Source organism: Pinus tabuliformis, chromosome 5_1 (genome assembly GCF_031772625.1).
Source record: "Pinus tabuliformis cultivar Carrire ecotype Pingquan chromosome 5_1, CPIR1, whole genome shotgun sequence".
Lineage (NCBI taxonomy): Eukaryota > Viridiplantae > Streptophyta > Pinopsida > Pinales > Pinaceae > Pinus > Pinus tabuliformis.
Window position 1 is genome coordinate 510,192,033 of NC_142305.1, and position 15,511 is coordinate 510,207,543.

The window sequence follows — 15,511 nt, forward strand, 5'->3', positions numbered from 1 at the left end:
AAGGAAGAAGCGTGCAGTGTTTCCATAAGATATAGGTCGCTGTAATGTACATAAATGTTGTAATGTACATATATATAGATAAGAAATGGATTAAAATAAGGATTAAGAACTATTATATTACAAATAACATACAAGTAAAATAATACCATAAAGAAAACAAATTCTAATAGAATAAGTATTCTAAATATTACACCTTTATAGTTGAGAATCAAACCACCAAAGATGTTTTGAATGAAATTGTTTGAACAACTAAGAAGATTTTGGGGAAAGATGATCAAATTTTCTATCAAGGAAGCAAATAACTGAACTAGTGACCTCCTCGATTGAGTAAGTTATAAAAATCCCTTGTAGATTAAATTCCAACATCTAAATACCCACTATAATAGGAGTACGGAGTGTAACCAATGAAAATTCTACACAAGAAAACAAGTGGCACCGCTATTAGAATGGACTTGACTAAGCCCACTCTGGGATGAAATCCACAAGATATAAGAACCATGAATGGGATGTTCTACACTTAAACATATGCAAGACATATGTGTAATTATTATGAGGGTACAAAAATAACAATTATAAATTATAGTAGCTCTTAACAAGAACTAAGAAACTATAAATTAGTAGTAATGTTAAGAATGAAGTGATATGAGAGAAGTTCGGGATTAGAAACCTATATTGATGAACCAACAATGAAAAAAAGAAAAAAAACTCAAAGGCTTGAGATCAAGGGAGAATGTGTAACATATTGTGAATTACGTTATGCTAGTTCAATCACGAAAACTAGTGAACAACAAAATACTTTTTGACTACTAGCGTTTGTGACTATGAACAACTAGGAGAACTAGTGAAGGGTGGACATAACTAATTCAACATGAAGATTGCTTTTAATCAAAACATAGAAGCCATGAAAATGGCTAAAATAGAATATGCACAATTGATACAATAATGTCCAATTTATAGCATGCTACAAATAGTCCCTTGATAATTGTTATCTTTATGTGAGAAATTTGAAAAACAATGTACAATTATGTATATTGAAATTTACAAGTAAACAATATTCATGTTAAAGGGCATGGCCATCAAGTCAATTATAGTAATATATTAATGGTTCTGCCCTTGTTGGATCCATGTAAAAATTATGTTGAGCGTAGGTGAAAATTGGGAAGCACATATTCAACATGCATACAAATGTGCTAGAAGAGTAGCACGACATAAATGTAAGAGTATGTATGCTCCAAAGTTTAGTCATTACACCAGATGAAATAAAGTGCTGATTCAAAATGTGAAAGATAGGAAGTGTCTTCCTTTCGGTATTAAGAAGATATGAAATCTCTTCAACAACAAGAAGAGTTTAGAAAAAATACTAAAACCGCATAGAACCAACGAAATGGGAACCGTAGCTTATCAATTAGAATTTTCCATTCATATTAAAATTTGTAATATTTTCATGTATTGTTACTTAATAAATCGGTACATGATAAATTTCACCTAACTATGTGGAAAATGCTACAGGTAGAGCCGAAGAAGACCTTATGGCAGAACCCATTGGATCTTAAACTAGAAAGAGATCTAACTCCAAAATTAAGTTGTTGGTCATGATTAGCTGCAATGAAAGCCTTTACTCCCGAAGAGGATACATAAGAGCAAGAAGATGAAAAGAAGAAAGGTTATCCAACAAGGTTTCAAGGAAAAAAAAAAAAACTCGACAATGAACATCGAGGATGGTGTTGATAAAAGGGGAGGAGAATGTAATATCCCTTCGTTGTTGTAATCAATTTTTGTTTAGATTGAGTTACATTAGAAAGAATGGAATAAAATCCATGAATAATATTGGAACAATTATTTAAATGAATAATTACTAATAAATAAATAAATGGAATGTATGTAGTTGGGAATGAGACACTTAGAAATGAGTTTGGATAATTCTTTCATGATAAGAATTCTAGATAATTTTAATGGATGGGAGAGAAAAATACATTTAGCTGGAGAAAGATGTTAAGGCTAGATAGGCATAAAAGCGTGAAAGGAGAGAAATGTGGGATTCAAAGGAAAAGCCCAAGCAACTGGATAGAAAGGTCCACAAAAGTGGGACATCACTGAAGGAAGCTTTATCATGAAAGAAAGGTATTAAATACCTATTGAAGGGATCAACAGAGGTTATTGATTCTGTGGTAAAAGATCTCGGCTTGAGGGGTAACTGGTGGTCAGTTCATGGTTGGGTGGTTAGTGTCTCACTCAAGTACATGTTTATTTGTGATTATGGCTACGTTTATCTAGTGAGATCTGTGAATTGTTGTCAAGTTGTTACGCTACAAATAGTTGTGTAACTAAGTATAGTTAAATATATTGTGGTGACATTTTACATAGATGCACGTTCAATTTTGACTCTGTTTTAGCTAATTTTGTTTAGGTGAATGAAAAATATATGATATGCTATCTTGAGTGGAAAATAGTTAGTTATTTTGTTTATAATGGATGCATGTTTGATAGAGCATCCGATTATTATCCTGAGATGATTGTTGAATTAATGTTTATCCGACAAGCCACTATTGCTTTAAAGTTAGGAATAGTAGTTTCTCTGTAACAAAAAATATAGATATGATACATGGGAGCTTGGAGGGAAAATAAATAGTATTGATCATTATACTATTAACATATAAAACTTTGTCTCTTATAAGACGGGCAATGATATTTCCTAGAATAATATAACTAGGGAATGCAATTTTTTGCATACAAAGAAATGAAATAATGAACTGTAGGAGAAAAATAGAATTAGCGCATAGAGTAAATTATTCTTCACAGGGGCATAGTGCTATTAGTAAACCTAATATACAATATTATGAAATATATGGGTAGTATAATGTAGATAAAGCTACAGTGTAATAGAGTTAAGAATCATAAAGGCATGAAAGTTACAAATGCTACTGCAGACAATCAGTAATATACCTGTGAACTTCTAGCAATTTTTATGTTGACATTCTTGGACCGTGCATGTTAAATATGTAAACAAAATGACATAGAATCTATAAAGGAAAATACAACAATTCAACTTCCTAATAAAATTTTTAACTATTCTATACATATCTATAGATTCAAGAATGCACAACATCATTATCAATATTAAGATCAAGATAATTGTCAACCTAATGAAACTACACTTCCATCCTAATTATTCATAATCATACACTAAACCATTCAAACATAGAATATGAACAAACAATATAAGTGCCTCCTGGTATAGGTATTAAGTAATTATGAGTAATTATACAAAATGAACAATGCATTAACAAAGAAAAATATGTTAGATTCTAAGCACATCCTTAGAGAGCTCAATAGATATCTTGTGATCCAAAAATATATGGGACAAATAAGATATATTTACATGATAAAATATAGTAAAGTAGTGTCATGAATTAATGATTCAGGGCCACATCCATCATATGACCGAATCTTTCCAAATCTAAATTGTTTAGGAGAGTTGAGCAAGAGGCTTGATAACCAATAAATTTGTGCCTCGAGAGAGTGAAACATAATCCAAAGGATGTAGCACCATAGAACCCAAAAGCTGAATAGAAGAAAAGAACCGAGAACAAGAAATTGACCTGGAGAATGTTAATTAATGAATGAAGCATCATGTTATTAAAGAAAAGAATCCTAGAGAAAGCCCGAGCTTGAAAAAATAAGTTAACATGTACAACCATTATGAAGATATATATAAAAGACTGAGGGAATATGAGAGTAGCAGTGAAAAACTCACTTCCAAGAAAATGAAGATCATAAAATAAAATAATACCACTCGGTTTTGTTACCTTAACCAACAGGTATTCCTCTACTGAGAATAGTTCAGTGAAAAGAGACATTAGTTAGAAAACTCTCTACAAGTGCGTAGAGGACAATGCATGGGATATTAATTTGAGAATATGAACTAATCAAAAGGTTAACGAAAACCCAGGTAATGAGAAGGAAAGGAGAAACACAAATCGAGAGGATTCCATTATTTTTTCTACCTCCGAAACCAACGACCCACGCAAGTGCGTAACAAACAACGAATGAACCTCTGTTAGAGGAGAAATTTCAATAATATGATGATAGTAACCCTTTCTATTAAGGGTGGTATAAAATGAAATTGGTCTGGAAAGAGCGATCTGTACTGCTGAATAAAGATTTTGACCGAGGTTACAAGAACCCGCAAACAAGCTACAGCAGAAACATCATAATTTTGGCATTAGGAACATAATGAATATTCCAATAAGACAAAAAAGTATACATACATTTACCATCTTTTAATCGAAGCAGTAGACCCGTAATTCAAGAAGAGATGGAAAGAGACCTTAAAATAAAGCTCTCTTTCTCTATATTATTTTAAAGAAAACATAAAATGAAGACCACACCAAGGGAAAAAAACATAGTTTCTCCTGTAACGAGGGAAAACATACTTGAAAGTGAAGTGATAACTAGTGTTAAACCAATGTGGCAAAATAGGCGACACGACCTAGTGAGAGACAAAGGAATCGTTAAAGTTCATGTGCGATGAGGGTGCTAGATGGTAGCTATGTAGAGAATAAAACATCAAAATCAAAACTGTGAAAATGAAATAGATAAATTAGGAAGAAATTTATTCAACTGAAAGGAAGTTAATGCAGTGAGAAATATCTAGCATAAAATATCAAATTAAACTACTATGTAGTCAGTGGAAGATCAATATAACAATACCTTGTTACTAAATAAATGTCAAGCTCCTGCATATTGTGCCTCATGGAACGCAACAGTCTATACAGTTCAGATATAAAGATAACAAATGGAAGTGAGAGCAAAGAATAGGCATGATATTTTACAATTTGAGTTTAGGGTTTTGGGAAATAATCCCAACCATTCAATCGCTCCTTTTATGTGCATTGTCAACGGCTTCAGTCCTGTCAGGCCATGTGAATGCAGCAGGGGCAGAGGGTAGGTGTCAAAATGTGTATTGTTTTTTCCTAACAAAATGATTGAATCAAAAAATGGCCTACCAGAGTGGTGGGTATGAAAATTAATAGTCAGTATGAAAAGTGAGGTCACATCCTTTTATCTATCCATCTTGGGATTTTCACAAAATCCAAGTCATTTCAACAACGGTTGACTGCAAAGTCCAAGGGAACTAGGGTTACGGACATTAGAAATGAAGCTAATCAAATAAAAAAAAATGTAAAGACTTTACTAGCATTTCCCATGTCTTGTAGAAGACATTTTCAGTGACTTGGGACAATGTGATCATAAAGAAGCGCAAGTTGATTAGTTAATTATGACATACATGTCTCTGATGGGGTATTTCACATCGATAAATGTTCATATAAATCATGGTGATATTATCTGATGGAAATAAGATAAAGACCACTATAAGAACATGAATGATAGAAAATGATGTTCATAAAGCTGTGGGAGATTGAGTGGTGCAACTAGCTAGTTCTCTATCGCACGTACAAGTTTGATGCTCACATGGCTTTAAAAGATCAAATGAGAAGCTTAAATGATATCATGGTGTGCATAATGACAACTATTTTGAATTAAAGCATGTTGCGTATTTTGTGTGTGATGTTCCTTTTGATGAAGCTTGTGTTGGATTCTATTTTGAAATAGAACACTAGTAAGAACTTGTGATGAAGGTAATTTAGAAACAATTACGAGTAATGTGTTAATAATGCTTTAATATCCTCATACACTTGTTAATCATTAAGCAGGTGAAAAAAATGGATGTTGTGTAGTTGATTAAAGAATGACACAAACGCACAAACACATACACATGGCCTTAGTTATGCGAGTTTTTTTTTGGGTTAAAAATTTTGATTCGAAACGAGCTCTAGACAATAATAGAATTAGATTGGGAGTAGGCTAGTAATTTGTAGTCCCAATGGGATGAATCATGCATATTTCTTTTTCAATGGAAGGAAAAAAACTCATTATATTCTATTTAAAAATAAATACACATGTTTGAGACCATTGGGACTATAAAATTATTGGCATATTCCCAATCTAATTATGTTATCTAGAGATGGTTTTCAAACAAAACTATTAACCAAAAATAAAAGTGCGCTCGTGCATACACACACATAGAGAGGGGGGAGGGGAGGACGACACCAAAGGTTAATGTAATATGTGCCAATCTATCAAAGCTATTCTTCAACATGATAGAAAACTACCTTGGGCAAGACACTTCATGGTTTATTTCATATGCACATACGGATTTTGAGTATAATACAAAGCGACAAGATTTCTATAAATAACTTTAAAAGTCTCTTCCAATGCAACAAATAGCATAAATATGTCCGCATAAACTAGTGATGTAGGTTCAAAGGCCATCCCCCATTGGAATTTAAGCTAAAGTAGTAAAAAGAAATTCCCACCAAAATATAATCACCAACCTTTACACTACCTCGAATGGATGTTGTGTAATTTATGAAATAATGATTTTATTTTAATAAACACATACACATGACCTCAACTATGTAACCTTTTGTTTTTGGTTAATAGTTTTCGTTGAAAACAAGCTATGGAAAAAATAATTAGATTGGGAGTAGGCTGGTAATTTTGTAGTCCCAATGGGTTAAACATGCATATTTATTTAAAAATGGAAGAAATAAGAATCATTATATTCTATTTTAAAAGAAATACACATGTTTCAACCCATTGGGACAACAAAATTGCCAGCCTATTCCCAATCTAATTCTACTGTCCAGATTTCGTGTTCAACCAAAACTGTTAACGAGAGAGAGAGGAACACCGAATGTTAATTTCATATGTGCCAATATATCAAAGCAACTCTTAAACATGATAGAAAATTACCCTAGACAAGACACTTCATGGTTTATTTCATATGCACAAAGGAGTTATGAGTATAATACAAAGCAACAAAATTTTAGCAAATAACTTCAAAAGTTTCTTCCATTGCAACAAATATCATAAATATGCCTACATAAACTAGTGATGGAGGTTCAAAGCCGATTCCCCATTGGTATTTAAGCTAATGAAAAAAAGAAATTCCCACCAAAACATAATCACCAACCTTTATCCTATCTCGAATGGATATTCTGTAGTTTATCAAAGAATGATATTCTTTTAATAAACACAAACACACAGACACATACACATGGCCTAAATTATGTAAGCTTTTGTTTTTGGTTAATAGTTTTGGTTGAAAATAAGCTTTGGACAACAAAATTAGCTTGGGAATAAGCTAGTAATTTTGTAGTCCCAATGGGTTGAAACATGCATATTTCTTTTAAAATGGAATAAATGAATCATTATATTCCATTTTAAAATAAATACACATGTTTCAACCCATTGGGACTACAAAATTACTGACCTATTCCCAATCTAATTATGTTGTTCAGTGCTAGTTTTCAACAAAAATAAAAGTGTGTGTGTGCGTGCATGCACACGCGCGTAGAGAGAGAGAGAGAGAGAGAGAGAGAAGGTTAATATAATATGTGAAAATCTAAAAGAATTCTTCAACATGATAGAAAATTATCCTAGACAACACACTTCATGGTTTATTTCATATGCATACATGAGTTACAAGTATAATTTAGTTTTCGGAGAAAACGACACTCATAATTTTATTATTGTCAAAAGGAAAGAACAAAATTTTATTTTGTATATGCTAATTGCATTTAGGAAGTATGCCTCATGACATTGAGCTATAAGAAAAGAAACAAAAGACATGGAAGAAACTAAAAAATGGAGCACACAACAACTATGATTGGAAACATTCATTTAACTTTTCTATTTTTCCTTTCTTTTTGTGTACTTTCTGCTAATCCTTTGAATTTGCTTCAACAAGAACCAATGCCAAATCTCTTCTTGATGACGATGGTGTGGGTCCTTCATCAAAATCCGAACTCTCAAATACATGTGCTCATTTTGTCCCTACCCATCAAGAGCCTGAGATGGATCCCATTGGGGTTTGGACTACACTTTTGGACCTTTTCACAATACCCTCTTTTGCATGATTTCCTTCTTGTGCATGTACATCTGCTTTTGTTTTGCTTGGTTGAATTTCCATATTTCCTTCCTCTTATTCTTATGAGAGGAAAGACTCTGATACCTACTAACCTTTTGGCTTATGAACCGACCTATTTTCATTTTTGAATTTTTTTGTCCTAAGGGCATGTTTTTTGGAGATGATTTGTTTGAAAACATACACAACATCTGAAAGTCATGTTCTCATAATAGAATTCTTTGGACATCCACTTGAAGTTTATATGATTCATTTGGATGTGGTCAGGTAGGCCTTTGCTAATATCTATCTCTACACAATTTCTGGCAAAAAAGAGAACACATTTTTTTGTTCTTTCTATATCCATCTTTTTAAATCTTCGTAGAATATTTCCTGTATCCTCTAGGACTTTATGGTGCCAAAGAGGAAGAGGGAGGTTTGGGAGTCTCACTCAAACAAACATTGTTGTAACCACCATGTTTATAGCATCAAATTCTACGAACCATGGAATAATGAAAAGCCTTACTCTTCCCCAAAACCATGGCCCCTCATTTAGGACGAACTCCAGTTCTTTCTATGTATCAAATTGAACTATGAAAGATCTTTTTGAACACAAATAGAGGTCATAGTTGGATATCCACATGGCTCCACTGAGTCAATGCATCAAATTTAGGCTAAAAGACATTAAACCTATAAAGCAAAGCCTTGGATTGAAGACCAGAAAGGAAAGGGTTTACCTCAAAAAGGTTTACTTCCATCACTAGAGCATGTTTCATTTGCTTCAATATACCAGACTGGAATATTTTGGATTTGTTCAGCAAGGATAAAGGCATCCCCTTCATTGCATCCTTGAAAAATACAAATCCTCTAGGATGATCGAAACCTGGAGCTCTATTCTCAGAGAACCACGAGAGGAGGCCTCCTCATCACCCAGGCAAACGCAGTCTCGCAGCAAGCCATTGGGTACGCTCTCCTCATTAGCTACACAATTTCTTTCAGTGATGAAATAAATCGAGAGTGCTTTGGCATGCAGTTTCTCCTGAAAAAATTACATTGATAATGAAAGACTTTTATGTAATGTTGTGGTAAATTTTCATGCAGAAAAAGAATTGATAATATGTTGCCTTTGTAAATCCAGCGTGGTAAATTTTCATGCAGCAAATTTTGCTGCAATACTGATTCTCACAAATTCTGGCAAATTTTTATGCAGGGAAATTTTAAATTTTCATGCCCATGAAGCTATGAAATGAGGCCACTGTGAAGGAATGACTGCAAACAGGATTAAATTTTGTCCTTTTTTTTTTCCATTCCTCGAAATGAGTGAATAGAAGAGAGATCTTGTTACTTTTCATGATCAACTTTCGGCCTCCTATAAACCTCATTTGATTTGTTAATTTCTTCCTTCAATTCCATATGAGATAGCACACACCAGAGATATTACAAAGGTTTTATATTTCTTTTCAAGATCGGATTCCTTTCCGCGTTTATATTTCTGCTATTACAAACCTAATTTAAACCTATTTTGTTTCGTGTGTTTTTCTAATTTTTATTTCACCTCTTCATTCCTTATAGCATACCAGACACCAGATATAGTAGATTAATTTCGTATTTCCCTTCCAGATCTGGTTCTTCTCGAGGCTCGTTTTACTGCTATTAGAAGCCTATTTTGTTTCAAATGTTTATTAATTTTCCTTTATCCCTTTCATTCCATGTAGCATAGAACACACCATATATATTACAAATATTTTACTTTTTCTTTCCATTTGCCTCTTACTTTATACCAATTCTGATGCACGATCCAATTGTTTACAGCCTCTGAGATATTCATTTCATTTCATCTACAATTCGTATTCAGGCCATGAAAACTTAAAAGGACTGTCAAAAAATTCACAGATGAGGAGACTATTTATTTACCTGGAGAGAATGTAAGGTGTTGACCAGAAATATCGTCCGGCTTGGCGCAATTCATGGTGGATGAGATCGTCTGTTCCTCATCTCTGCATCTCTTCTTCTCGGCTACTAATTGACGTGTGCTGCCCTCCATGGGATGAAGGATATGCCCACAGACTACTCGAGTAAGAGCAGAAATCATAGCCAGCATATCCTTGGAATGATGAACGCTGCAAAATAGGCTATTTGCCTCGGACAGATCTTTTCCCCCATTTGTTAACATAGGTTTCATCGATCCCAGGTTTCATCAGATTACATGCAGATTTGGGTACGTGGCTGAGGTACTAGCATGCTCATGCAACAGTATCCCATGGTAGTAGCTTGGTCATGACCCACGGTATAACATGGAGGAGGTGAGGCATGTGGCGTTCATGGGAGGGCCCACATGGTCCATGACGTCTTTTTATCATAATATAATCTGAAGCCTAGTTTTGCCATAATTGAAAATTACCCCGGCTCTCAAGAAAATTTGTAATGATTTCAAGCACATTCAAACCATTTCACTGAAAATTAAAGTGGGTTGCTATTACCGGTGCAGGACGGGCAGCATTCGGTATTGGGATTATCTGTTTTCTATAGTAGAAATTTGCAAAAAGTTTTTAATAGTATCATATGGCATGTAATTGAGCTCCTGCATTTATCATTTTCACAATCCTTTTTAAGGGAATCACATGTACTGAACATTTTATGGCCGTAGAGTCTAAAATCGAAAACTTATCAAATTTTGGAAATTCTTTCTCTGGGAAAATCTTCGCAGGCGTAATTTGAAGCCTTTCTTGGATACCACCTATAAAGCTATTGGAAAACTATGAACTTCACAGTAGAAAGATATAAGATGAACTTAGACGAGGGCGCAGTGATTCCTAATCAAGTTGGTGGGAGATTAGGAGTTATATGATTGGTTTTATGAAGCAATGTTGGGAAAACTACGAGGTAACAATGCCTGCAAACGAGAACTGAACTCTTAAGGAGGAAAGTTATGCTCTGAACCACTGAATATGTAGTCTTTTTTCTTTTTTTAATAACTGAATGTCCACTAGCTAGGTTAGGCATATTTTTTCACTATTCTAAGGAGTTGTGTCAAATTCTGCTGAACAACCTGTTATAACACACACACTTGTTGTCCAGACACTTGTTGTCCAGAATGTGCCTGAATGTCCACTAGCTAGGTTAGGCATATTTTTTCACTATTCTAAGGAGTTGTGTCAAATTCTGCTGAACAACCTGTTATAACACACACACTTGTTGTCCAGACACTTGTTGTCCAGAATGTGCCTGAGGTGTATTGCAACAGGTCATACTAGTTTTCTTCTGTCTTGGCTTGAACTAAGAGCTTGCCAGCATAGCTATGACACATACTAGTTTTCTTCTGTCTTGGCTTGAACTAAGAGCTTGCCAGCATAGCTATGACACATCTGAACTTAGTGCAGGGACTTGTTGAGGGAGTCCCTGCACCAAGCCGGTGCTCATTCCTTTCGTAATCGTTCCTTTCGTGATGCGAGTAGCAGTAGTATCGGGCCGGTATCCCTGCACCAAGCCGGTGCTCATTACTTAGTAAAGATATAGCAGGTCTCCCGGCGGCTTTCAGGGAATCAGGGGGGTGAAAGCGGTAATGGGTGCTTGCAGTTAATGGTCGGTCGAATGCCTAAGAATACCCTCTGTTAAAAAAATCACACTACCAGACCTTCGTACAGCGTACATGAGATTAGTGAAATTGAACGAGCGTTACACGTATATATTTGTTTGAGGTTTGAATTCAATAAATTTTGTCTTATCGCTTAATAATTTTGTTTTTTTGCATCATCGTTCTGATGGAATTAGCTTGAATTGGTTCTCACATTGGTATTCTATGTTTCGTTTGAACTTATGTTCCATTCACCTTTGTTTTATTTGTGAAATTGTTTACGATACTTATTCGAATGCTTTCCTTTCATATGTTTACTCGTCATGGTCATAGTTCATGGTGTTCCCCTTCATATGTTGCTCTGTTTGAGATCCATTAAGCAATGGAGGCCAGGTGAAAACCGACTTCTGGTGTTCAACATCTCTGGTAAGCTTCTCTTTGAGTGTAAACAGTTCCACCAATAACAATTTTAGCATGTCATTCAAATTTCAAAATCAAATAACGTATCATTTTCCCACAAATTTCATCTGGCGGAACTATCTGAATCCTAATTTTCTGAAAGTTGAAACTTAGTTCAACGTAAACCCTGCACGAGAATAAACCCCAGCGCTAATAGGGAATACGTACCTCTGGAGGAGACCCGGGCGGTCTAGCAAACCCGGTCACGTTAAATGAAAGGAGAATAGAACAACTCTTAACTTTAAAATGACATTAAAGGTTGACGACATTACATAGATCGGAGATAATAACGATCTTGGGCCACGCCACGATAACATAACAATAGAGGATGCAAATAACGGACAGAAAATAAAATAATGTCTAGGCGACCCGGTTGGCTGACGACGATAATGAGCCACGCAATGTAGCTTGGAATGGACGACTATGACGAGCCACGCAAAATGATAGCTTGAAACTGAGTACGACGCCACTATGTGGATCCGGGCTGCAAAAAGCAATCCATATTCAGCTATACAGGAAAGAAATGTTGAAAAAGATTAAAGAAAAACAGATGAGATGACGAGAAAGATTCAAGAAAGAATAGAAAATAATATTATATTTTGGAGAAATTAATTAGAAATGATCGGAATACCTTCAAATCTGAGGGTTGTGCCATCCTTCTATTGAAGCGTTTGAGGAGAGATTTCCGTCTTGTCGAGACGTCCCAATCCCAACCATTTGGATAAAATAGATTGCTGTAGTCCAACACCAACTGCTTCAAGGGAATTGGGTCGGTAAGTTGTTGGAAGCGCTCGTCATCATCCGCTATATAATAATAGCAGGTATCATGTGTACACTGGATGGTGCGGGCGCAGTCCACCACCACAGTGCAACGCCGCGGCCAATAAAAAATTAGAAGGCTGAGGTTTTCACAGCCCCAGTCATTCTCCACGAAATCTTGAAAGGAGATAAATACGTGCAGCCTTTCCTCCTGTTGAGAAATGCTCCACCCCATCTCCTTTTTCCACCGGATCTCCAGGGGTATCCGATTTATAAAGTACACCCAGCGGTCCAAGTGAAGCAAAACCAGTTCTTTTACAAGGTTTGGGGCTTTTAAAAAACCGTCAATGTCAGGATCTTCATGACATTGGGACAACCATCTCTTGCGTTTCTGCTCCTCCATTGGCATTGCCATTGACTTTCTGTTCTGTGGATTTCCTCTTTCTCTTCCTTTCCGTTTCTTGGATTTCTCTCCCTTCGTTTTTCGTTTTTGTTCAGTGGATTTCTCTCCGTCTTCGTTTGAGATGTAAATGTATATCACAGAATAGATGTATGCAGAGTTCATGAGTTGGATCACTATGCAATTATGAAATCCCTCCAAATTCCAATGAAAGAAAAAGTCGTCCGTGTTTTTATAAGCTAAAAATAGAAAGGGTATGTACGCAAATTATGATTTGACAACGTAAGTATTGAAAATTATGATTTCCAAGACAAATACAAAAGAGAGTTATAATGAATTAAAATGGGAAATGTTATAACTAAAAAAATATTGATTAATTTTTTATAACAAGACAATGAGACTCCACATTTCTGTAAGCCTCTGAAGCAGCCTATTCCGAGAGGAAACTCCGAAAGCTTCATTTCATGATTGAAAAACCAAATTGCAAACGGCACTTGGCATTTAGCTTTTTTTAATGGCAATAGACATCTCAGAACCTCTCAAAGATGCCCCTAAATCCTCTGATGGATTTGGAAATAGTTAGTGACAACAGTGCTTATAGTAAAGCCATTGTAGATGAAATTCTGGATAGATAATACATCTAGTTATGGATACATTTTCCTATCATAAATAGGAGTGTCTGATTTGGACTTTAAAAACAAATGCAATTTGATATGACAAATCCAACACCAGATAACAGATGAAGTTTCTAAGACAGTGAGTTACTGAGATTGTAACTCTGCTCGGGACGTGGCATTCAGAGTAATAGAGAGACCTCGCTATGCAAACGAAGACAGAGCTTTATATGAAATATGCAAAACAACCGCATGGAATTATGGACCACACAGTCTAATAGCAATAATAGTTAGTCATTGAAATGTGCTTGGGACAAATTACAGAAAGAAGATCTTGAGCTGAAAGAGAAAGATCAAAAGGCAATTGAGGTTACCAAGGCCAGGGTAGAATCAGAAAAGCAGCAACTTATGGCTGTAGCAGATCAGGCATTGTCAACTTGTTCAGAAAAGGAACAAGAACTGTATATTGCACAAAAAGAATTAATTCTCAGTATTTTTAAGGGAAAACACTACCTTGTGAAAAATGTGCGCATTCGATTACCCATGCACTAAATTCTTCCTAATTAATAGTAGTAACATTAATAGTAGTACCTTAGCTTATATTTGAGGCATTTTTTTCTTTCACTGTGATTTATATCGATTTCAGGCACGTACATTTCTGTAAATTCGTTAAACTTGTATTTGAGGCAACAGAATTGGTTAACATAATCCTATATGACACTAACCATAAGTCCGACAATATAAATTCGGTGAAGTAGGTCATTGGTTTAAGAAAACAAAAAAAGATATGTATTACTTAAATTCTATCTGCTTGGGTTACACAAATTTGTTATCTTACGCAAATTTGTGTATGAATTAGCCATAGCGAACCATATCAGATAATTGTAAGTTCTTATTTCAATTGAGTTGAATTAAATGGTTAGAATTTCCTCTTATCTTAAAATAACTGAATTATTCATTGGTCTAGTTTCTTTTTGTTTTAGTTTGTTTCTGTGTATCTTTGTCTAGCCTATGGAAATTATAGTGACTTTATACAGACTATCTTTTTGTATTGAGAAAATCATTTGATTTAATAAATAAAAGCGGTGCACCGCACAGACATGGAAACATATATCATAGCAACCATACAAGAAAATTCGAGAAAAAAATATCATTTCCGTAGCAAAACATAACAGAATATAAATGAAGGAAAAAAATTAATACAGAATCACTGACATACATGTAGGCAGCGCTTAAAATTACAGAAAATTGTAATGGAGGCACCGCTTAAAATTACCGAAAACCATAGGATTGACGAAAATTGAAATATCCGAAGAAAAATCAATGGAAGCTTTCTATGAGTAATAAAACCCATCAACTGAAACCCAAGTTTTATATAAAATATGGAACGACCGTTATAAAACATAATCCAGCTTATAAAATCATGTAATAGTACAAAGATAAACTGCTTGCAAGATTAGAAAACATAAAGAGTACCTGGACCCGAAGCGAAATAACAAAGCCGCAAAGTAACGAAGTCGAAATAACAAAGCCGCAAAGTAACGACGAAATGATGTATAAGCTTAGTATATAGCAAAAAAATCAGTTACATGTAGCCCCGATGCTACATGCACAATGTCACCTGGAATGAAATGTGAACAGAAGACAGGTAACCCCCATCAAATCAGTCTATGTGAAGGCGCAACAGATGTTAAGAATCACTCTGAATCACCCTAACCCCCGTCAAATCAGCAGTG

General features: G+C 34.9%; 1 protein-coding gene across 1 annotated transcript; it reads right to left on the reverse strand.

The window, feature by feature from the left end:
* Positions 1–12,053: 12,053 nt before the first annotated feature.
* Positions 12,054–13,422, reverse strand: LOC149165729 (uncharacterized). The gene is made up of 2 exons (XM_089431191.1): positions 12,634–13,422; positions 12,054–12,486 (listed from the first exon to the last, which is right to left on the reverse strand). Exons 1-2 carry the CDS (start codon positions 13,324–13,326, stop codon positions 12,472–12,474), a joined length of 708 nt encoding a protein of 235 aa, XP_089287317.1. The 5' UTR covers positions 13,327–13,422; the 3' UTR covers positions 12,054–12,471.
* Between the last annotated feature and the right edge of the window lie 2,089 nt (positions 13,423–15,511).